The sequence below is a fragment of the Simochromis diagramma genome, unplaced genomic scaffold, assembly GCF_900408965.1.
Source record: "Simochromis diagramma unplaced genomic scaffold, fSimDia1.1 OVJJ01000753.1, whole genome shotgun sequence".
NCBI classification, from domain to species: Eukaryota; Metazoa; Chordata; class Actinopteri; order Cichliformes; family Cichlidae; genus Simochromis; species Simochromis diagramma.
In genome coordinates this window covers 2,459,290-2,482,277 of record NW_024387523.1, presented here as the reverse complement: position 1 = coordinate 2,482,277, position 22,988 = coordinate 2,459,290, and the positions used below count along the sequence as shown (strand labels likewise).

General features: G+C 43.5%; 1 protein-coding gene across 1 annotated transcript in view; it reads left to right on the top strand.

The window, feature by feature from the left end:
- The first annotated feature begins 2,917 nt into the window (after nt 1–2,917).
- nfatc1 (nuclear factor of activated T cells 1) overlaps nt 2,918–22,988 on the top strand; it is a 47,725-nt gene continuing 27,654 nt past the window's right edge. The window contains exons 1-6 of the mRNA XM_040020918.1: nt 2,918–3,545; nt 4,964–6,011; nt 6,319–6,478; nt 11,476–11,678; nt 13,644–13,816; nt 15,953–16,093. Of these exons, the coding sequence (XP_039876852.1) occupies nt 3,527–3,545; nt 4,964–6,011; nt 6,319–6,478; nt 11,476–11,678; nt 13,644–13,816; nt 15,953–16,093 (1,744 nt within the window). The 5' untranslated portion in view covers nt 2,918–3,526. The remainder of the gene's footprint in view (nt 3,546–4,963; nt 6,012–6,318; nt 6,479–11,475; nt 11,679–13,643; nt 13,817–15,952; nt 16,094–22,988) is intronic.

Below are 22,988 nucleotides of genomic sequence, written 5' to 3'. Positions count from 1 at the left end.
GCTGATATCAAAGCAGTTCTTCTGTTTGTCATGCTCTGCCTACATTATCAGGGCAGGATGTTGGCGTTGTTTCTCATTATCTGCTGTATTCTTTTTTTCAGTTGTGGCTTTGGACCCATCCGGTCTTTAGTGGCCTGTTACTAAGGCTGGTCCACAAACCAACAACAGGCATCGCTGGAAAAACTACGAGCCCCAGCACCTCGCTGACGTAGAAGAGTCCACGAGTCAATCAGCAGCAGAGCTATTTATTAACTGCGGAGTGGTGGAAGTGTTTACTGCAGCACATGTTTCAGTTACACATAGTTGTGGAGTGGCAACCCGGCCCCCCTTTTTTGCCCCAGTTAGCCCCCCCCCCCCCCCCCCTCCCACACCACACACCACACACACACACACACACAGCCCCACAAGAGCTTTCCATGAGGTCAAAGAAACGAGTGGGGCTCTTTAAATGACTGGAGAGCCACCGAGCCACGTCCCCGTGATGAAACAGACGGCTAGGGTTTCACAAGTGCCGTCACTCCCGCAGATATTCTGGTGAGGAGAGAAAGCTCAGCCAAAATGAGATCCCAGTGGGTGAGGAGGGAATATTGCTTTGGATGTGGGGGCATGCATGCCATGATGTTGCATAATGGAGATAAATGTGGATTAAGAGCTGATTTCTAAAACTGTTTCTCTAACAGCCAGTCGCACAAAGTCCCACAAAGTGCAGGGAAGGAGTCGTACTGTGAGGAAAATTGTGCATGATGTAGTTTGCACCTTGACACAGATAAACTAATGGGTGCGGAACACGCACACAGAACTAGTGGAGTTTGCACCTTCTGCATTTAATTTAGGAAATGGGCTGCTAACTATATGCAAACTAAGTGAGAACATATTAATTGGCCTATTTTTATTCTAAATATTTCTCTCTGGTGAAATTGAGGCTTTTTACTCCCACTGGTGTTAGTCAGCTCAGACCGACATATCTAAACAGTTGTCAAATGGATTTCTATCAAATGCTCATGTTTCTCACAGGATGAAACCTGTTGACTCTGTTGATCCTCTCACATTTCCCGCAGTACGGCCATGCGATTACTATATCAGAGTTTTTCCTGGCTTAGAGCAGGCCTTTAGACAGGCGGCTGTGTATGTATGTATGTTAGTACAAACAGTCCATGTACAGTAAAGGTAGCAAGTTTGTGTTACCTTGTCTGACAGGAAACTATGCTTTAGAACAGCCTAAAACCTCCTTTGTGGTTTTGAGTGAAATGTCATGACTATTGCCATGAAATCTGGGTGGGAAATGTTCAGACAATGCTTTGGTGAAATCTCTATTCTTTTTTAAAAAAAAAAAAAAAAAGGTTTCCACTCTGAGGAGAGTCTGCAGGATGGCAATATTTAATTTTTTCATCTTTGCAGTCAGAAAAAGCAAAAAGCAAATATCAAACAAAGTTATCTGATACCAGAGTTGCTACTGGCATCAGTTACCATATCTAACTGTGAATTTAAAATGCTTTGTCTCCCAAATTTTGAAACCAGTTGCCTTATTTATGTTAATACAGTATATTTGTGAACAAACTTTTAAAAATGGTGGAATGTAGCTTGGTTGAGCTGCAGTTTTGCTCTTGCACACAGGACTAAAGGGTAGAATCAGTCTGATATAACAATGTCTTGAATGCAAAAAGCATTCTGCAAAAGCCCCCTTTTCTACATACCAACATATTAGATGTGTTACTCGTCGTCACGGTGAGAAATCTTTCAGCAAAGCACACTCCAGGATTACCTGAGAGATGGGTAAAGTGTTCCTGGAAAGATAATGCTTCAGACACTCGAGTTAAAATGAAAAGATAAAAGAGTGACCTTTAAATAAAGGTGCACCATAACACGTCCAAACTGAGAGTGGCCTTAGCCTGACACCACCAGTATCACACCAAACAGGGCCTGCTGATATGATTCTGTAAAGTAGCTTCCCACCTCCAGGGATAGACAGACCGTTAGAGAGCCTCATGTGACTGTTGTCGTCACAGAAACCTCGGGCCTGCTGCCAGCTACTGGAAGGTCCAGACCTTCCAAAGATAGCAACAACCCAGCCTGCGAGTGCTGAGGATAGGGAAGCCGAATAAGTCTACACCGACCACGGAGCGGCCTGTGGAAAACTCTATGAACATTCTCAGTTCAGCGTGTCAAATGACTGGGTATAGCACTTGATTTTTATATAGTGCTCCTATGCAAGTCCTATGCAAACACATAATTATATGTGTTTGTGCCCCGCAGACCTGCATTCTGTCAGGGAGGGGGAAATGGAAAAACAATTATTTGCCTTTGCAATAACTTCAAAAACCCACGAGAGGCCTAAACAAGATCTCAAGGATTTCTCATGCTTTATATGTTGGTCATGAAAGTGCACAAGGTGGTCACTATATGTTCTTGCATGTACCAGCACACCTGCTCTGCTGCTTCTGCAGCGCCATCTGAAATTCCACAAGCAGGCAGCCTTTAACTTAACATCCTACGCTAACCAGATGATGAATGGCTCTTTCAGGGTGAAAATGGCAGCAGTTTAATGTACAATGCTCGTGAGGATTAGACTGCACATAAATCTTGATTTCCATGTGCAGCGTCTTACAGCAGCGCGCTGATCACTCCTTTGCAAGTGACGCCAAGAGGAACAGATTCAGCAGATAAAGTGGGTGGAAACTGCAGATTAACGCTGTTTATGCTCATTTAGTCAGTAATAGATGACGAGGGCACAGTTTGAGTTGCACGTTTTCTTTTAAGATCTGTTACCTTAACATTTCATAGCGTGTTGTGCTGTGCTGTGTCATTCCAACTCAAGTTATTCCACTGTTTATATTCAACAGGATGCTCGCCCTGGCTCACATTGTGCAGGATTAGCTTTTGCATTGGATGTTTCATTCCAATCACTCGGAGCTCGGCAGTTTGGCGTGGCTTGTTTTACTCTCTCGGATCTTTCGAGGTTCTCTGCCAGCTTCTCTAATTGGCCTCTTTTGCCTCTGGAAACCCCCAGTGAGAGAGAGGATCTCCGCTGGACCCGTGCGGTGGTCGGACGCGCAGATGCGTCAGAGCGAAGGAAGGGCGGCGCGTCGGTGCTGAGGTGATCCCCAGCTTTAAAAGCGCACAAGTTCTCTGTGCGCCGAAGCAGTGCGTCACGGAGACCCAGCAGAGGCAGGATCCCCCAACAAAGAGTCAGATATCTCAGCACAGCGACGAAGATAGCCTTTCTTAGCGCAAACGTCTGCATCCTAGTCATGACCTTATTCCACGTGTTTTAACATTTCGTCGCTTATTTTTCTTCCCCCCACTTTGAATGCATTTCCCCCCCTCCTGTATCTGAAAGAATAGAGAACCATCGTTTTTCCCTTCCACCGAAATAATTTGTGATTTCTGATCGTGGTGAAACAGCGAGAGAGGATCCTGAGCAACAGCTGGGGGAATTTATCCGCTCCACTATATGGATAAGGAATCGTATCCGCCTGCAGCTGTACTCAGAGTTTGATCTCAGAAGTTGCTCTGCTCAAAGGGGAAAATGAAATCTGCTGAAGAGGGTGAGTTTGACTTTTTGTCTAGGCTTCCCCATCAGAGTGTTTAGTTTATATTTTATTTATTTATTTTTAATCACAGCGAGGTGCGGCTATTAACGTGGCATTTTTTTTTTAGCTTCTTGTCAGTGCCTGACACTTTACACCCGCATGCAACACATTAAACTGGGATGTGTTGTTGAACCGTGGGTCTTATCTACACTATCTCAGTATATTGTAGTTAATTACAGTATTAAAGCAGCGGTGTAGCTATTTAGTGAGTGCCCCTCCCTGCTGATTTGGACGAGGTGGGCGTGGTTCTGTTGCTGTGAATCTCTCATGACTAAAAAGTGCGCCCAATAATGTTAGTCGCTGAGGACTGACAGGGCATTGTGGGTAACAGTGTGCGAGTGCTTCAGAGGACAGTATTGAGCAGAGTCGTTTGATGGTGCAGCTAGCCCCCCTCCCCTCAAGGCAAACTGTCAGGATGTCAGCTAATTTTAGAAAACACACACTTCAGTGCTACTGTATCACTTACCACAAGCAGGATTTTAAATGTAGGCATAATTTTCTTTTATTACAAGGAGTCATATGGTGCTGCATTGATGTCATAGTCTTTATGGCTGGGCCCCTAATTCTCTCTAATTTACAGCAGACAGGAGCTGCGGTGACTGCATATGTCTGTCTGCAGCCGCCGTCTCCATGCGTATCAATGTGCCCTGCTGTGGTCACACTCAGCCGGCTTCATGCACCATATAACCACAACTGCCTTTCCCATGTCAACCCCCCCCCCGCCTCTGCACCTAATTGTGACCTCAGCCATCACCACAGATGGGCAGAGTTTCATGTGTCCCAGCGGGAGCACTGGCACAACACCACAAGCTTCTCCTGGCTTGGTACAGCGTGCACCTTTACGGCATGCAAATAAACGAGTCATGTCCCTCCTGTGTTTATTTTCGATGGCTGCTACAACATGAAACGGGCCAACAAAAGCATCAGTGTGTTTTCATAATGTTACAGTTTATGGGCACCGTGTGCATTAAGTGGTATAAATCTGGCAAATGTGGAGTGGAAAAAAATTACCTGGTTTTGCTTTTGGTTATTTTTAGACTGGAGTTATTTTTGGCTCCTTTATTCGGATTTCCCACCCAATTTGCTTTGTACAATTTGGGCCATTCAGAAAGAGTTTGTATCACTGGCCTGACTGGCGTGTTTTGAGATCCTTTTCAGATGAGGCGATACCTTTTCAACTTGCAAACCTTCTGCCTCAGGAAATGGTCAAGGCCAGATCCAGTAGGCAAGCTGTTCTTATGCCATTACAGCCAACGCCTCTGCAACAGCTCTCATAAGACTTAACTTTGGCATCGGTCTCCCTCACAGTGAGTGCAGCCAGTGAATGTGTGTTTGATTATCATGGTAACAAACTCAATCTGTTTGCTTTCCAGATGCATATGGCTACACGCCAAACGTCAGTCTCTCTCTCCCACTGGGCAACCCTTGTCTTCCCTCCCAGTACCACAGCCTGCAGTCCAGCCCTGCCATATCTGTCTCTGTCAGCGAGCCTCACAGTTATGACTCCCAGGATGACATGAGAGCAGCCGGATACTTTTCATCCACAAGCATCCGCCCAAACGGAGCCCCGACCTTGGAGAGCCCTCGTATCGAGATCACAGCTTACGGTCAGTTTCCTGAGGATGAGGTGGAGGAAAGCAACCTTCCTGTTGCTAAGAGAGTCAACTCCATAGTGACACTGACCATCCCTAGTGCAGATGGCTACCGTGACCCCAGCTGCCTGAGTCCGGCCAGCAGCGTCTCATCACGTAGCAACCTGTCCGATGCATCCTCCTATGAGTCAAGCTTCTCCTACAATTACGACAACTCACCCCAGAACTCCCCCTGGCAGTCTCCCTCTGTGTCCCCCAAGGGCTCCACCCTCACCCTCCCCAGCGACGGCTGCGCCTCCGGTGGCTCTCCTCGTCACTCCCCCTCCACGTCCCCTCGCACGAGTATAACGGACGACACCTGGATGGGACAGCGTGGCTCCAGGCCCAATTCCCCCTGTGGTGCAAAGAGGAAGTACAGCTTAAACGGCAGCGGAGCGCCACAAAAGCACTTCCCTTATTCACCCAACCACTCCCCAGGTCTGTCCCCACAGACATCTCCTCGCCTCAGTGTCACAGAGGAGACCTGGCTGCCAAACACCAACCAGTACACCAACTCAGCCATCCTGGCAGCCATCAATGCCTTGACCACAGATGGAATGACTGACCTCGGAGAGGGAATCCCCATGAAGGCCCGAAAAACCAGCCTGGAGCCCAGCCCCACCATCAACCTGAAGGTGGAGCCTAGAGGTGAGGAGCTGAGCCCTAGGGAGCTGTGTCAGGATGAGCACCCAGCAAATCGCATGTCCCTGAAGAAGGAGGGCTACTGCGGTGGGTTTCTGGATGTACCACAACACCCATATTCCTGGTCAAAGCCAAAGCAGTATGTCAGGTAAGGATGGTGGTTTACTCAAGCATGAAAAAATGCATTTAAATGTAAAATTCTTCTAGTATTTCTGGCATTTGATCAGATGTGTTGTTCAAAGACCGTTATTCTTTCACTATGCCTGGAACCGGAGTGAATTTTGAGTAAGGATTAGTGTGTTTAAGTATCTTTAAGCTACTGGCTTTATTACATGCTCTGGCGTATCGCAGTATCCACATTCTGCACATTCTACCTTGATAAGCCCATCTAAAATAAGCCTTCCTCTTGTTAAGGTGACATGTTGAACATGTATTTTTTTTTTTTGCCACTACAGCCCATCTTTGCCAGCTCTCGACTGGCAGCTGCCATCCAGCTCCGGGCCGTACAGCCTGCAGATCGAAGTGCAGCCCAAGTCCCACCACCGAGCCCATTACGAGACAGAGGGCAGCAGGGGAGCAGTGAAGGCTCTGGCGGGAGGACACCCAGTCATTCAGGTCTGCTAGAACCAGTGCTTCTTATTTGCATTTTGACTTACAGTGACTTTATGTGAAGAATAATGTTTTTCCTTTGTATCATATGAGCATTTTAATAAGCAACGCAATCTAGAATTTCAAAAGAAAGTGGCTTGAAAAACAAAGAGATTCACATTTATCATCCACTGACTGGGAGCGAAGCTTCGGTTTCCTGCGGTAATCGGAGCAACACATGGTTCGGCCATTAGGCTCATTTTTACTCCGGCTCCTTACCTCGTCACTTCTCACCTCAACACCTCCCTCCTCTTGTCTTTTACCTCATGTGTTACAAAAGATTAGAGCGACATGTGTTTCATGACCTGCCTCTTATGTTATTTAAAGATGTCACATTTCTGAATGGAATACCATAGGTATGCTATTAGACAGACCAGTCCACTCAGGCAGTCAGTTCCTGTCCAGACGAGGGTGACTCAGATTTTTCCATTGCGTTTTCAAGTGCAACGCAGACAGTTACGAACTAATGTAGCATGGCCAGTAAGAGCTTAGTCATGAGCTTTAACCACAGTAGCTGTGGTGGTTGAGTCCAAGAAGAAAAAATGTGGACATCTGCAGATGTTTTGGTTATAAACCCATCTGGTCCCCCCAACCATTACGCCACACCGCTGACCTCAGTGTTTGAATAAATAAAGGGTCTGCAGAGAGGCGTTAGACAAAGCGAGTGTAGGGAGTTCTGTTGGTTTTATTAACACCTTCTGGCTTTTTCTTAACACGTTACAAAAAGTCAACGAATTTACTAGACACTCTTGTGTTTTTCCTTCGCTTTTGATAAAATATTTTTTTAGACTAAGCAGTTTTGCATGTTTCTTCGGGCATCAGGGAATTCTTACATTGCTAAAGAGTGATTTTAATGTAGCCAGTTTGTGAACTGCTGTTTTGAAGCCCTGACGTTGGTATATGGGGCATTGCTTTCTTGTTTTTTGTTTGTTTTGTTGTGATGAAGACATGCCCATGTTTAGATTAGTTGTCAGGGAGTGCTAACTACTACCTTGGCTAGCAAGGTGTATCTGTATTTCACTGGGATAGAATTAGATGCAAACTGTGGCATGAAGGTTTCCTTCCCTCACAAACTGACTCTGACTCCTTTGTCTGTTTTAATCCAACCAAATACTGAACAATATGATACGGCGCCCATTACTCAAAGCAGCCTTTACTAACACGTAACATGAATACAATTTGAACTGGTTACAAAAAAATCCCGTCTCCAAACTTGGCCATTTAATCCAGTGGGTATTAACTCATCAGCCTCAAGTGGCCATTAGAAGAACTGCAGTTTTTGATATTTCAAATTTACTTGGATTTTTCTGCTGCTGAGGTTGCTGTTTGGTTTCATGTCCATGCAACATGTTCACTCTCAACACATTTGGACTTAAGTGAATTAAAATAAGTGATAATAAAATAAGCTGGACTGGATATTGATAACTATATGATATAAAGTTTTATTTTGTATCATGAAAGGGAAAGAACCAGCAGCATGCTAGTCAAAGAGCCCTTAAGTCTATTTAACAAAGTGCTTATACAACTGTGTATTTATCTGAGAGAGAATTTGGCATTTTTGTTGAGTGCACAAACTGCGCAATAGTGACAAAAAGTCTGTCAACGCAAGTTAAAACTTTCGACCTTTGAGTGCGTCACGGATGAGGAGGAGCAGCTCATAGCTGTGGCTAGTGATGGTGAGGATGGAGGAGCACCAGGAAAAAATATACAAATACTCAATTTTAGGATGTTTTGTTTTTTTCCTGTTGCTAATTTTGTAGTTGAAAAAGTTTGCCTGTGATTGATTTCGTGTAACTAATTGCAAACAGCATTCGTCACAGTTGGTATTAAAAATAGGATGTAGTGACGTCTTTTTTCCTGGAGTGATCTTACTAAAAGGTTAAAAGTAATAGTGTTTGAATGGAAGTCCTCTGTTTGTTGGACAGAAATATTACATTTGTATGCAGCGTTGGAATAGAAAAATCTGGAAAGCAAAACACGTTGTATTAGCCATAGTGTCGCAACTACAGCCGCACATCTGTGCGAGGCTCACCATGAGAAGGTGCTAATGATTTAATGACAGGGGTCTGGGTTCACCTCAACTGAAATAGAGAGTGTGTGTTCTCTTTAAACCTCCCCCCCCAACTTTTTCTGCCAGCTACCACCCCAACCACACAGACTTCCCTTTGTTTAGGAAAGTTCCTCTCTGTACGGCTGACATCATCGCGCCCTGCGTCCTGCGGAGGCGGCAGCAAGCTAAACCACACACGTTTCTGGCAGGCTGTGATGGAGATATTGGAGGGAGCCTCAGACAAGGCAGCTCCATCTCTGCGACTTCCTGATTACACGGTGCGCGCAGCCTCTGCCGCGGACGCTGGCTGACGAAGCCTCTGCGGCTCGTCCCGTCGCTTTTCTGACTCAAACCCTGCCCAGACTTTACAGAGTTTATTCTGGAAGGTCCTGTTCAGTGTGGTACACGTTTTCTCCACCTCTAGCATCAGCACAGTTAAGCTGGCTGTTTTCTGTTCTTTTTCAATGCCATCACTGCTGCCTGCCTCAACCACACCCGCCCTTGCACCAGCAGCAGACTGAAGAATGCCCCTCTGAAGTGCTGCGTCCAGTCCTCACCGCAGCTTATGCTCAGGGTTTCAAGCTGTACTTTGGTGGAGAGGAAATGCTCTGTATTCATGTCTGTGAGGTCCTCTTTTTCACCCTGACTGAAGTAAGCTTTTATGATCTGACCAAAAAGTACCCAACATGCTCTTTTGAAGTATGTTTTTGTAGATTTAGATGCTGTTATTTTGGCGTCATGTGCTTTTTCTTGGCCTGTGTAATTAGCAAATGCCATCTGAGACATACTGGGTTATCTCTCTTTGAAAATAAAGATGGAGGATTCCCATTTATAACCATTTTAGAGTTGCTGGGGCATCACAGGAATGGAAAGGAAGCGCTGGTCGCCCTCACCCGGCCGGAGTCTCGGCATTCCTCTTGTGGGTGATAATGTGAACTGGGGAGGCTTGGCTGCTTCGCCAGCGTCAAACTGCCAGAGTGAAAGAGCAGTGGATTTACATGAAGCTGTATCTCAGTGATTTTAATTGCATCAACAAATCATAACTGTTGTCTGCTTGAATTGCTTTGTAAAAACATATGATTCAGATCACGGAGAAGAAAAACTAAAAGGGAAAGGTTTCTTAATTTCATGATTGCTGCTTGTGTCTTAAAATGATGGATGATGATGCTGACATAAATTACGAGCATTTCTAAATGGATGCTTTGTAAAGGTTTGGAAGCAAAGAAACCAAAAACAGCTGAAAGCAGTCAGATGACATTATCAAGTTTGATTATTTCTATTTGTCTAGACTTTGTTGCTGATAATAATTCAAAGCAGATAATCAGTAATCTGTAAGTAATTACAGTTTGAGAGTAACTAACCTCGCGAGCAGACTACCTCACTTCATCACACTCCTTCCTGCTGCCTGAATAAACAGCATTGCTAGGCAGCAACCCATTTCCTTACACAAATATACGGGGCTTTCGCAGGCTCTTAACCCTGACAGGGATCCTCCTCCAAATCACATGTTATGCCTCCCCAGTCTGAGGCTTTCACTCTCATTGTGGGCGCTGCTCGCCTCGAGTGCTCCCCTTATGTAAGTGAAAAGTGCGGTCTTCATTTCAACATTTCCACACTGATTGTTTCAGCCGACACTCTTTTCCAAAGTGCCTTATAATTAGTCGGGGTTGAGTGTCGGCCTCTATTACGCTTTGACGGGTCTGTGGATGACGATGTGCGTTTAGTTCTCGTTTTATAACACTTTGCTTGCAGACTCAGACCAGTTTGACTCTTAGAAGCTCTTAATCAGTCAAGATAAAGTGCTGTTCTGCGTGATAGCATGCAATAAAGTCTACTTAGTTAAACTGTATTTTTGAATACATTTGAATACTAATAGCCCATAGAGAGAGGAAAAAAACGTCCCAATACTTGACCCTGAATGGCCGACACTAATTCAAACCTGATTACTGGAGGCATTTCAAGTGAAGCAGAATTGCTTAATGTAATTTAAAAGATGGAAAAACTTTATGACTGTTTAGCCAAACAGGAGCAAGTCCAGCTGGGATGTTTTGGTTAAAGATGGAGGAAATTTAAGAGCCTAAAAAATTACAGATTGGAAAAAAAGAGCACTTTTTAAAAAAAAAGAAAGTTCATTTTTATATTAATCCACATGTTGATGTTTGCTGAAACATATTAATCATGGTTTAAAAATAAAAAAAAATGTTGCTTTTCTCTGTTTAGTTTCCTCAGTTTAAATTGACAGTGGTATAAAATGTCGAGCCTCACTCATATTTACTTAGATGTAAACATAAAACTAATGTTAAATATTCTGCTGTAATTCTTCTGCTGCATTGTATGGATAACATACATAACTCTCTGACAGAGTGTCAATAGTAGCCGCTGTTCTCAAATTTCAGCCTGCGGGTTTGGGCCTCGTGCCTGCACTCTGCAGTCTGGGAGGTTGAGGTCATCCTGGCAGGAGGCCTCTTGTCAGGCAACACCTATGAAGGTCTGGGATTACTTTAGATGCTCTGGGACGAGCCCACCAACTGTAGCAAGCAGTTAACTTGACCCTGATTGTCCCTGTTTGGGTCTAAACGGCTCGACCTTGACTTTTCCAAAACACTGCCTCAGTCATGTCACAAGGCGAGCATGGTGCTCACAAATCACAAAGCTGCAGACTGTAGGTGTATTTTACCGCTCTTTGGCCCCATGAGATTGAGCCACTGTTGGATCAACATCTTGGCAGACCTGACATGAACTCGTAGAGGAAGTGGGCACAGGATGTTGGTAGTAAATTAAAGATGAAAAGGGTGATGATTACACGGTCCTAAAAGGCTACTTTGTTGGAAAGCCTGACCTCTGAAAGACCTGCGTTTCGTTCTGACAGTTTGTAAGCTTGACCGCACATGTCCGTCGTTTCTTTGTCTCTTAGCTTCACGGCTACATGGAGAGCGAACCCCTGACTTTGCAGCTGTTCATCGGCACAGCTGATGACAGGCTGTTGAGGCCACACGCCTTCTACCAGGTCCACCGGATCACAGGCAAGACGGTGTCCACCCCGAGCCACGAGGCCATGCATAACAACACCAAGGTTCTGGAGATCCCACTGCTACCAGAGAACAACATGCGGGCCATGTGAGTATCGCCAGACTAAAAAAACAGCTCAAGACTTGACTTGGACATCCAGTCTCAAATTGTTTAAGAACTGGCGTGCACTGGAATGAAGCACTGGTTTTAAACTGGGATGAATCTGATTGGCAGTGAAACCTTTTAAAGAGTCATTTGAGACAATGGCAATGCCAGTCTCAAGTCATTAACCAAGAAAGCACATTTTGTACAAGCCCATGTCACGTTTGGTCACTGACAGGAAATCCAAGTGAAATCTGCTGTCCCTTGAGAAATTTCCTTCAAGTCCATCAAGAAAAGTCATGCCATGCATTGAGTCAGCTGAAACAAGTCCAAGTCAAATCTTTTAATTGTCCACGAGCAAGCTGCAAGTTAAGAGTGGACAATTTCGTCAATGTTCCTTCAAAGCTCTCACAATCAAGTCCTTTGACTTGTTTGATTTTGCTTTCAAGTCAACATTCGACTTGAATATTTTAACGTTTAAATCTTAAATGAATGACTTAGATTTCACAGCAAATACCCAACGAGTCCAAAAGACTTGAAATAATAATTCTTGCTATGATGGAGTTCAGTGCAGCCAGTAAACACCAGCTGCTGTGGTAGCTGTAAAAATGCATCTTCACTGTTATCATATTAAAGGGATACTAAAATCAAGGGAATTTATTTCAACAGAGGCATCAGTCTGGTCTGGTGAGAGGGGAATTTCACTCCTCTCGAGCTTCTAAAGCCTCATCAAAGCATGTTAGATTGCTGCTTTTGATTTATCTGTGCATGTCTTTGAGCTTGCATGTCTCCTTTAGGGCTTTAGTTTTGCTCTTGAAGTGTTACTCTCCGCACACAGATGGGTGGCTTTTCCCATTTTATGAGCTTCAGAGATCAGATTACTGGGAAGTCTTCGGGCTGCTAACAGGGGACCCGGGGTCTCTGTCTGTGCTGCAGGTAGTAACATCCTGCTACCATCAGCACTTCCCCTGCTTTTTAATGGATGTAACACATAAGCTCCACTTATACAACGACTTCACCTCGGGGTTTCTTCACAGTACTGACAGAGTACACGAAGGGTTTTGTGGTGGATTTGACATGTGCTCCAGTCCAGTGTGACGTATATATGTTTCATAATGCGGTATAGGATACAGGCGTTATTATATCCCTGGAATAGTTAATCATGATGATTTAGGAGGAAAAGTTTTAAATTAAATTGTTAAGCAACACCAACGCAGATTTGTTTTTTGCGGCTAATGAAGCCACAAGAGTCGAGTTGGTATGAATTCAATTAACTCTTCATAAATTAGTGCCTTAAAAGAAATAAAAGTGTCTTTTTTTTGTCCTTTTTTTGTGATTTTATTTTATTTTTTGCAGTTAGTCTGTTTGTGTAGGCAGAGAGCAGAACAGCTGGGGTCCTTAGCATCAACACCTGATTACTTCACCAGTGAAGTACAGAAGAATGTAAGGGAGTGTCCGAGTGTGTGTAAAAGTTGACATTAAGTAGGCTTTGAGGAATGCAGCATCAAGTAGCAGAGCGATGGAAAAGCCAGAAACCGTTTGGAAAGGCCCGAGGTACTGAAGTATGAAAAAGTTAGAGGAGTTCAGTGAAGAAGGGGCTTATTAAGTGTCCGATGAAGACTTTGACTCCTCAAAATACATCTTATAGCCAATTCCTGGTGGTGAGATTTGTGCAGGGGCAACAATATTTAAGGAGCCGGCTCATGTGAATCAAACAGATTCATGAAAAATTGAATGCTTCCAGGCGTTTTTTTCTGTAGAGCTTCAGTTTTACCCCAGAGCAGGTCCACTGAGGCGTAAAAGCTCTGCTGGGAGTGGGGCTGTTAATCTTCTGTTGACAGCCTTCTTCAGGGCTACAGTGATGAAGTCCAGAGTGAAAGTCTTTGCTACATAAATCCTGATTAAGTGTGAGATTATATATGTCATAAACGGACCCAGCAGACTCTTTGTCTTGTGTCTTTGCAAACACAGAATCGACTGCGCGGGAATCTTGAAGCTGCGTAACTCGGACATAGAGCTGAGGAAGGGGGAGACCGACATCGGACGCAAGAACACGCGTGTGCGGATGGTGTTCAGGGTTCACATCAACCAAGCCACGGGGAGAACGGTGTCTTTGCAGGTGGCATCAAACCCCATCGAGTGCTGTAAGTACATCCACTCATATTTGTCCTGCTTTGAAAATGCCAAACTTGAACTCATCAGCCTTCTACAGTCGTTTAAAGGGCTCCATTAGCGTGCACACGGGTAGAAGCGTAAGATAGTGTCACTGATCCCAGCAGGGAAACTCATTCTGTGCATTTAACAGACTCTAAGTATTACAAGCAATGAGCATCCACCATGATGCATCATTTCCAGTTGTAATTTTCTGAAAAGTCATTTTGTTAATACTAAAGAAAATAGACTACAGTCTCCAGAGGTTTCCTTCTGACTGTGACTGGCTGCTGGCTCACAGGTATGGTGTAAGAATCTCCTCACATACCTGCAGTGCAACACGACATCTAAACAAGCTTGTCCTTCAAAATAAAAGCACTACAAGTAGAATTATGATTTAAGAGATGCAAAATCAGTGATTTTTTTTAATTTCTTGAAAAATTATCTGGATTATGTGATAAATATAACGATAACAATTAGACCAGTTATTTGTTTAAGTTCCTTTGATAGGCAAATTCACCTAACAAGTTTGTGATGGCAGGAGAAATCATAGGGAACTCATACAGCCTAGCACCCTTTTACCACAAGACACAGTGCTGACCACTGAGCCTCGTGCTGCCTAAATGGCTGTCACACCCCTCTAAAGGGTCAGAAGTATCCACTATATTTAACTTAATCAGTGTGAGACAACTCTTCCGTGTGAATGGGTGCTTTGTACCAGACGAATATCTCAACATTTATTGGATAGACAGACACTCACACAGCTGCTGACGGGGACGCAGACAGGCTTGTTTTTGTGAAATACTGTATCGTGTTCCAGTTTTAGACTTTTAATAATTCCTCAAATCAAATGGAGTGCGATTAGAAAGACAACAAAAGTCCATGTGACTGGTGGTTGTAAGTGGATGCCGCTCGATTCAAAAAGATCACAAGACCGAAGGACTGGGCAGTAGATTAATCAGAAACGATGAGAACTGATTAATCCTTAATTGATTAACCAAATTGACGTAAGCTTCTCAAATCTGAAAATGTCCGTTTTTTTCTTTGCAAATCAAATTTCGTTATCCGTTTCTCGACCAGATCAGAGAATATTAATGAGCAACGTTGGACTGAGTCGAAATTATGAAAGAAGAGAAAAGCTGTAGATTCCCTGATAAAGATAAAAGGAAAAGATGCAGCCATGTAACGAGAGCCACTGAATGCGGTTCATGTGATAGTGAACCACACTTTAATGTAATAGTATTAACCCTGTAAACGCTTTTTAAGCCTGGCTCGATAAACCCCATTGACTGCACTGCACTGGAGTTGACCTTTCAATGGACCGGGCTAAATTCAGGCAGATCAGCCACTTCATGTGGTTCTGGCACCAAGGGCTGCCACACAGATTAAGTCTTATGAGGTAAATGAAAGACAGTAGTTAAACCATGAGCTCAACCCCTTGAAATAGACCATTGTTAGTTTTTGAATGACTGCCACAAAGCAATTGTTTTTGACCAAAATTCGCCTGGTGTGTGAGCGAGGCTGAAAATGACACACAGGCGAAGAGCAGCAGAGAGATGTGGGAGAGATTGATCGTTTCCAAAGACAGGGAATTAGAGTTTTATCAAAATCAGAAAACAGCAGCATCAAATTACAAAAAGATGATTCTCATGTGAGGCAAATATTCAGCCTCTGTTTATGTATCCAGGTCAATCAGAATGAAATTACATGGGCTAAACTTGGCTAAGACATCAGCTTTACATCTAGCTGAAGACAGAACAAGGTTTGCGAGTATTTTGTGGCGTGTGATAGATCGTTTTGGAGGGGGGAGAAAAAAATGAAGGCAAACAAGGAATGAGAAAGACAGGCCAAAAGTTAAGAGTGAGGCGTAAGGAGGATCAGGAGAGGAAATATTTAAGAGGAAACATCCTCTATAATTTAAGGGAAACACAAATAAACACAACATGAAGCCTCTGTATGCTTACTGCCAAACAGGGATCTTAATTTTAACATGGAGAAGTTGAGGTTTACAGCTCTGTGAAAGCTGTCTAGGTAGTGATTCAGCCTCGGTCTGGATGCTCAGGTCTGCATGGGGAGTGGGTGTGTATTAGCTGAGCGATGAAGCCCAGTTTGTTTTTTCCCTCCCACAGCTCAGAGATCAGCCCAAGAGCTGCCGCTGGTGGATAAGCAGAGCCTGGAGACGTGTCCCGCCCCCGGAGGGGAGAGGATGCTCCTCGATGGACACAACTTCCAGCACGACTCCAAGGTGGTGTTCGTGGAAAAGGCTCAAGGTAAAGCCGGAGGAGATTTGGGAGTTTGCGCTGTTTCATCTCAGTGCAGCAGTGTGTGTATGTGTGAGTGTGTGTCTCCCTTTCTCTGCTGTTGGAGAAACCCCAGGACTGCTCCTCCCCTCCCAGCTCCTCTCCTCCCCCCGCCGTCAAAATATCCTCCATTCTGCCAGAGTGCCACATGTGGTGCACATTAATGCGCTGTATTTTTAACCCAGCAGATTTACTTTTGCAGAAGTTTCCATTGCCTGTTCAGCAGAGGAATGGATCACAAATGCAGCATGTGTTGCGTATGTGTGTGCGTGCGCATGTAGGTGGGTGGCTGTGCACGTGGTGTGGACACTTTTGTGTGTGTGTGTGTGTGTGTGCGCCTTGCATCAGTATTTGTTTCTCTTTTTCTTACGTTAAGCCGTTTTGGTTAGGAGGGAGCGGGGACTGCTCCCAGATGTTGATACGACAACGTTTACAAACAGCAATTTCCTTGATTAGCTTTAGCAAAGCAACGTGAGGTACAGTTTGGGCCAAGGCTGAGCAATGTAAACACGTGTGATCCTATCACGACGGTGACTCATTCAAAAAAAAAGAGAAAGGAAGCCTTTTTATTGTTCCACCTGTGGAAGAAGGAATTCAAGGCTGCACGGGCACACAGGCAGCCCGCCTCCAGCACTGTACGATGGAGTAGTGAGATTGTTTATTAACACTCGGAAGAAGAATCTTTTTCCTCTCTGCGCAAACTCTTTGTTTAACTCTGATCTCATGAGGTGAAAAGGGCAGATCAGAGGCAGAACTAATGTCATGTGATGAATTAGAGCTGACACCAGAACCATTTTCTGGAGCACGACATGAAACTCTGGGTTGAACAGAAATGAAAAATATGCAATATCCACTTTGTAATAAACTGATGTTAGCCTTGGAGTCTCATAGGAATTGTCCTGACACCTATACTTTTCATGTTATACACGCTTCCTCCATATAATGTAGTTAAAAACAACAGTGGATGCGTTTTCATTGTTATGCAGATGATACCGAGCTATATTTATTAATGAGATCTGATAACAAAAATTAGTTTGTGCATCTCTTGAAGACATAAAGGTTTGTAATAACCCCAAACAACCTCATAAAAATGGTGTCCTACTGTTGTAAAGAACCTAGGACTCATTTTTCACCAGGATATATGTTTCTATGCAGACATTAAACTAATATTTAGGACAGCCTTACTAAAACAGAAACATCCTCTGCCACCCTGTCATGCTGAAAAAAAAAAAATCATGCATTTTTCTATCCCTAGACTGAACTATTGTAATTCATTATTATCAGGCTAACATAAAACTTCCCCGAAAAGCCTTCAGTTGATTAAAACCCTGCAGTTAGAGTACTAAGAAGAACTAGAAAATAAAGTTCATGTTGCTCCCATATTAGCTTCTCTTCACTGGCTCATTGTTAAAACCAGAACTGAATTTACGTGCAGTTGTCACACAGTGTGTTGCTAGCTGAAGGTCCAGCTCCTGTATTTCACAGGGAGAGAAGGGAAAGAGAGCAAACTTCACTCAGAGATGGAGAAAGATAAGAAAGACAGGAAGAAGAGCGCTTGATAAACTTGAAATTTAAAGTTTACATTAAGTCCTCCTGTTTTTAAATCTGATATTGGCTCTGTACATTACGTATTTTTCTTTTGTGAAACATGCTGCAAAACAAACCGGGGACTGTAAATTTGACTTGAATTTAATAGAAAGGTCCATTCTGTTTTTTAAATTTAGCATTAAAGTGATGTATAAAGTGAGTATAGCGTTACTTACTCACTTAAGGCAGGTTACAAAACAAGGCTTTGCCTGCAGTCCTGGAGTATGAGCTGATAACAGCTGATCTCAGTGCTAGCCCACAGCAGAGCTATCAGTTGACACGTCTTTGAACATTTTGTAGGCACATTTTCTTTAAGCTGATTTACCCTGCTTCTAGTTGATTCTGCCTCTGCAAGCTGCTTCACAACCCACCTCTTCGTTTCAGTGCTGTGCCTGACTGAATGAGCGTCATCCTTGTTATCGCTGATGTCTGTTCTGTTGTGTACCGAGCTTTCACTCCCTGCCTTATGCTTTCCATATATTCACATGGAAAAGATGGATGTCCCCAAATACAATAATACCACAATAATGTAGATGGAAATCTTCCTTTGTGTAAAGTGATACTGGCTGAATTTTAATCTAACAAACTTTCTTCCTTTATCTCACATTTCAAATTTATAGCCATAGTGTATTAAATTATTTAAAAAATATATAGCTTGTTGAATATTTAGATAAACCACATTGCAGGTAGATATGAAATGTGGTTGAAAGCTTCAGACACAAGTGTGAAAGTGCTGTCAAACTACTGTCTACTACCAAACCTTTTCATCGATACCAATTATCTCTATAAATGTAACCTTTTTAGCTCTGCCTCCTGGCGTTTCATCCAATCAGTGTGTCCTGCTTGGCAAACCACATATTTTTGATCCTAAATTGAGCAAAGCATTAGTTCGAACAAGCCGTGAAATCTGTCTCAGCTGTAAACTCGCCAGATGAGCTGCTCTCAGAGCCGCTCCACAGTAGCTGATCGTCCAGTTGATATTGAACTGATATTTAAGATAAGCTTCAGAGTGGACTATTTTATCTGCTTTAACCTGCCGTCAGTTGCTGGACATCTATAAGCAACTTGGCAACCCATCTCCAGCCCAGCTCTTCCTTTCCATGCTGTCTCTGACTCATTAAATGCATGTGTCATCTCTGATGCTTGCTCTGCTTTGAATGGCTGGTTTGCTGCTGTTTCTGCTGCCTCCTGTTTTCCATGTATGAAAGAGCAGGAAGATGCAGTGACCACGCCTTATGCTTTCCACGTATCCTCTCGAAAGGGTGGAGAGGTCCCAGAACAGAACCATGTTGCTGAATATAAATTAATAACAATTTGGCTGAAGCGGATCTGACTGAATTGTGTGTTTCTGTTTGACCCAAACTCTGAGCTCATTGTAAATACATTCATCTGGTTCATTTACAAAGGAAACAAAACAGAAACGTCCAACATGTTTGGGTCTTTAGCTGCTCTGGTTCTCCTTGAGCTTTGAATCTGGCCGTCTTTAGGGCCTCGTGGACTGATGCTTATGGGTGTGCTCCCTTGTTTTTGATGAGGGTTTCCCTGCGTCTGGCACCAGCATCAGATTCCTGGGCAATCCTACCATGGAAACACCCTTGAGCCAGGCTTCCACCCCACTGCCCCCCCTCCACGTCCCTCCATCCGTCCACCTCTTTATCCAAGCTGCTTCTTTGCCACCAGCTCTCAGTTCATTAACTCTATGAGCTGCGATCTCCCCGTGGATCAAACTGGTTCTTCTTTACAGCTGCTCCCTGTACAAACACACAGATAAATAGAAACAGTAGACTAGTAGAGACGTCATTACTCTCTGGGGTGAAACGGCATCACTGATATAATAAGATACTAACTAATAAGGCCAAGGACTAAAGGCTCAAATCTGCATATTTAAAAAAAATATACAACTCATCTCTGTTTTCAAATCTTCATGTAGAACATGTACGCTCTGGAAAAGTTATAGACTTTTATTGTTTTTTTACTCGTGCCAAAGCGGAGCTCTGAGAAACCATTTAACAATCAAACTCATAAATCCGGAGTGGTGGATTTTGTTGCCATAAAGGGCTTAAGCATTTATTTTTACCGATGGACAATTTTCCTGCAAATCTTCCAATAAAGCGCTCTCACAAAATAACTTTCACAAAGCTGCGGTAACAGAACATGCGGACGCTGACAGATGCAAATATTCCTGAGAGTTGTGTTTTTGCATCCGTCCTGTACTTACAAGTGAATACGTCTGTGTGTGTGTGTGTGTGTTTTAGTCAGAGTTTCCCCTGCAATTATAGCCGGGATGAGTGACCCTGCCTTGAGATGCCAACTTGCTAAAAAAAAATCAATTTGTTTTGGTTTTTGTTTTAATGTCCGATGGATTTTTTTCCCCTCTTGCGGTAAATAATGAAAAACTACTGGAGTGCGAACGTGACAAGAGAGGGTGACCTTGAGACCTCGTGTTTTTTGTGCATGTGCAGTTTCATGTTTTTGAGTTTGTTTTTGTTGCTGCCCGTGACTCACGCTCATGAAGGAAATCCCTGTTTTCCCATAGAGACCTGCACACTCTGTCACCTGCTCTTTAACACACAGTCTGAAAACACAAACTGGCTTTGCTTTATCTTGCCTGAATGTCCCGCCTTTAGCAGAAATGGCCAAGATAACATCGGTTCAGCTGCCACTCGTGACTACAGCCAATCAGTCATAAGAGATTACTGTATGGCTTTGGTGCTGCAGACATCAGCCTGTAATCTAAACCTAACTCGATCTCACCTTGCTTTCATTTGCAAAATTACTGCCCAGGAGATGCTTTCTGTGATAAGTCGCAGCCACTCCATGTGGGAAATTAGGCCCTGCTGTCCTCTACTCACCTCTTTGTGTTGATTAGTACTGGAAGACTTCATTTGTTGTCAGCAGGAGTATAAACTGTACCTTGGTTATTTAAAAAAATAGATATGCACCGATAAAAGTAGACACATTATGTTCCGTTTATGCTGTTGTAGTGTGGATGCTTATGTTAAACGTGGGCAAACGTAGACATATTGGAGTCAGCGTATGTACTAATAATCCCTGTGAAACAAGGCTTTGGGTTTCAGGCCGCTCTAAAAGCTTAGGCTCAGACAGATTTTTCTACTCTTGGCTCTGGATGATGTCAAAGAGAGCGGATATCTCCAGTGTGGTTTTGTCAGAAGCTCCACCCGCCTGTGCTCAAAGCTTCTGTTTATGAAGGGCTGCTAATCAGAAGACTGGATACCCTTAAAAAGAAAGCTATCTTTAAGGGCGATGATCTGAGGCTCTGCGCCGAAGCCCAGCTAAAGATAAACAAGGATTATTCCGAGCTGCGACTCAAAGAAAATGGAGCTAGAAGTGAGCATCGCAGGTCCAATATAAGGTTACAAAATGTGACAAGTTTGTTGTTAAGTTATAAGATGTTTCATAACCTTACCTCATAACCTCATAACCAGCCAGGATCTTTCTCTCTCTCTCTCTTAAACCTTCATGTTTAATCCCAACCAGTCATTGGAGATACGCCCTCGATGAGCTTGATTCTGCTGAACATTTCTTCCTCTTAACCCTTTATTGGCCAAGGGACCATATGTGCTACCCTATTGCATCTGAACAATGAAAAAGAAAATAGAAAAAAGTTATTAAAGTTAAACATAAGTTCTCCAATAGCATGTTAGGGTTGAGTATTTGAATTTGAATGAGAACTGCTGTTGCTTGGGATCCAGCGATGTGGAGAGTTACGCCCCTTTATGACCAAGTTCTAAGTTTTGTTGTAGTCTTGTTTTTGTTGTTGCTGTTTTTGTTTTGGTTTAAGAAGCTGGTTTGATTTTATTCTCCCAACTGTTTTCTTTTAATCTGTTTTAATCATGCTTGGACTATATGACTAACATGATAAACAAACCTCTCAGACCCACTTACTAGTTTCCAGCTGCATCACATGGTCTTCATTTAGTAAATGGTGTTGACTAATGAAGCTAAAAAAGGATCTTCTTGGGGGTTTTTCTGTCTTCAGTATTAGATTTTAGCGAGGCCTGCTGCGTCACCTGGATGCTGACATTTCCCCCCCAAATTTGATGATAACTGTATAGTTCAGAAAGCGTCCGTTTGAAACGATAACAACTGGACTGTTTCACAACTGCAGTTATCTGAAAATAATGCACACCGTTGATTACTTTCACCGGGTCCCTCCTTTTATTTGCTGGAGTATTTTTAATCAAGTGTGGTTCTGCACAGTGTTTCCCTTCAATGATTGATAATAGCGAGAGATCCTGGAGGAAATCCTTTCAGAGGAAAAACCCCAAATGAAAAGAGCACTTTCACATCTGGCCTGGTATTCTGGAGAGCTGCCTGGTCGGCTGCAATCAGCATCGCTGCGAATAACAATTTCCCTGATCCATCAAACCTACAGCTATGTTTTCCTTGAACCATCTTCCTCACCCGTCGCTCTTTCTGTGAGCCGACGAGTTGGAGCTCCGTGCAGGTAGAAAAGCCGAGCTTTCCTCGTCTGACGGGAACACCCAAACAATTTTGTCTAATCGTTCTTGGTCAGAGCAGCAAGTAAGACGAGCTGAAAATTGAACTTGACCGCGCTGCGTTGCTGTGAGATGGTTTCTAAAATTACCGGTAGAAAACTGCAGACAGCCCTCCTTCTTTAAACTAATGAGAGCTGTGAGCGAGATGACAGTAGCGTAATGACAGTAATGTACCTTGGGGTGAATGAGTTTGTTTTAACTTGCACGCTCTGTTAGCTGTGCTATCTTTTGAGCGGTGGTTTGGTTTGGAGGGAGGGTTCCTTTGCTTTGGTGGTGCGCATGGTCGGCGCACTTCACTTTCATTAGATTAACAGAACAATGGCTGTTCAGCGGTTTGGCTGCTTCGGACACTTTTGAGAACAATGGCTATTTTTCATAAACAAATCAATTACAGCCACATAAACAGATGAGATGATGTTTTCATAAATTATAGGGTATGATTTCTTAAAAAAGAAAGAAAAAGACAGCTTTTTTGAGAAACTCCAGAGATTGATTTCTCTATGAAACGGGTGACGTTGTGTAGTGGCAGGCGCCGCTGTAGCTTTAAGTGGTGCTCTTGAGGGCTGGATGTCAGTATCTGCTGCCATTTATCAGATTTGAGCTGGCCTCAGTTTGCAAGCAGCTTCCAAAATCCAAATGTTTTCAGGGTGGTAAGGAAGAGGTCTCAGTCGTCAGTCAGAGGACAAGGGAACTCTTTCAGTGTGCCACATGGACTTGGGTAGAGCATATGTTTATATTTACTGTACGTTATGAGGGCT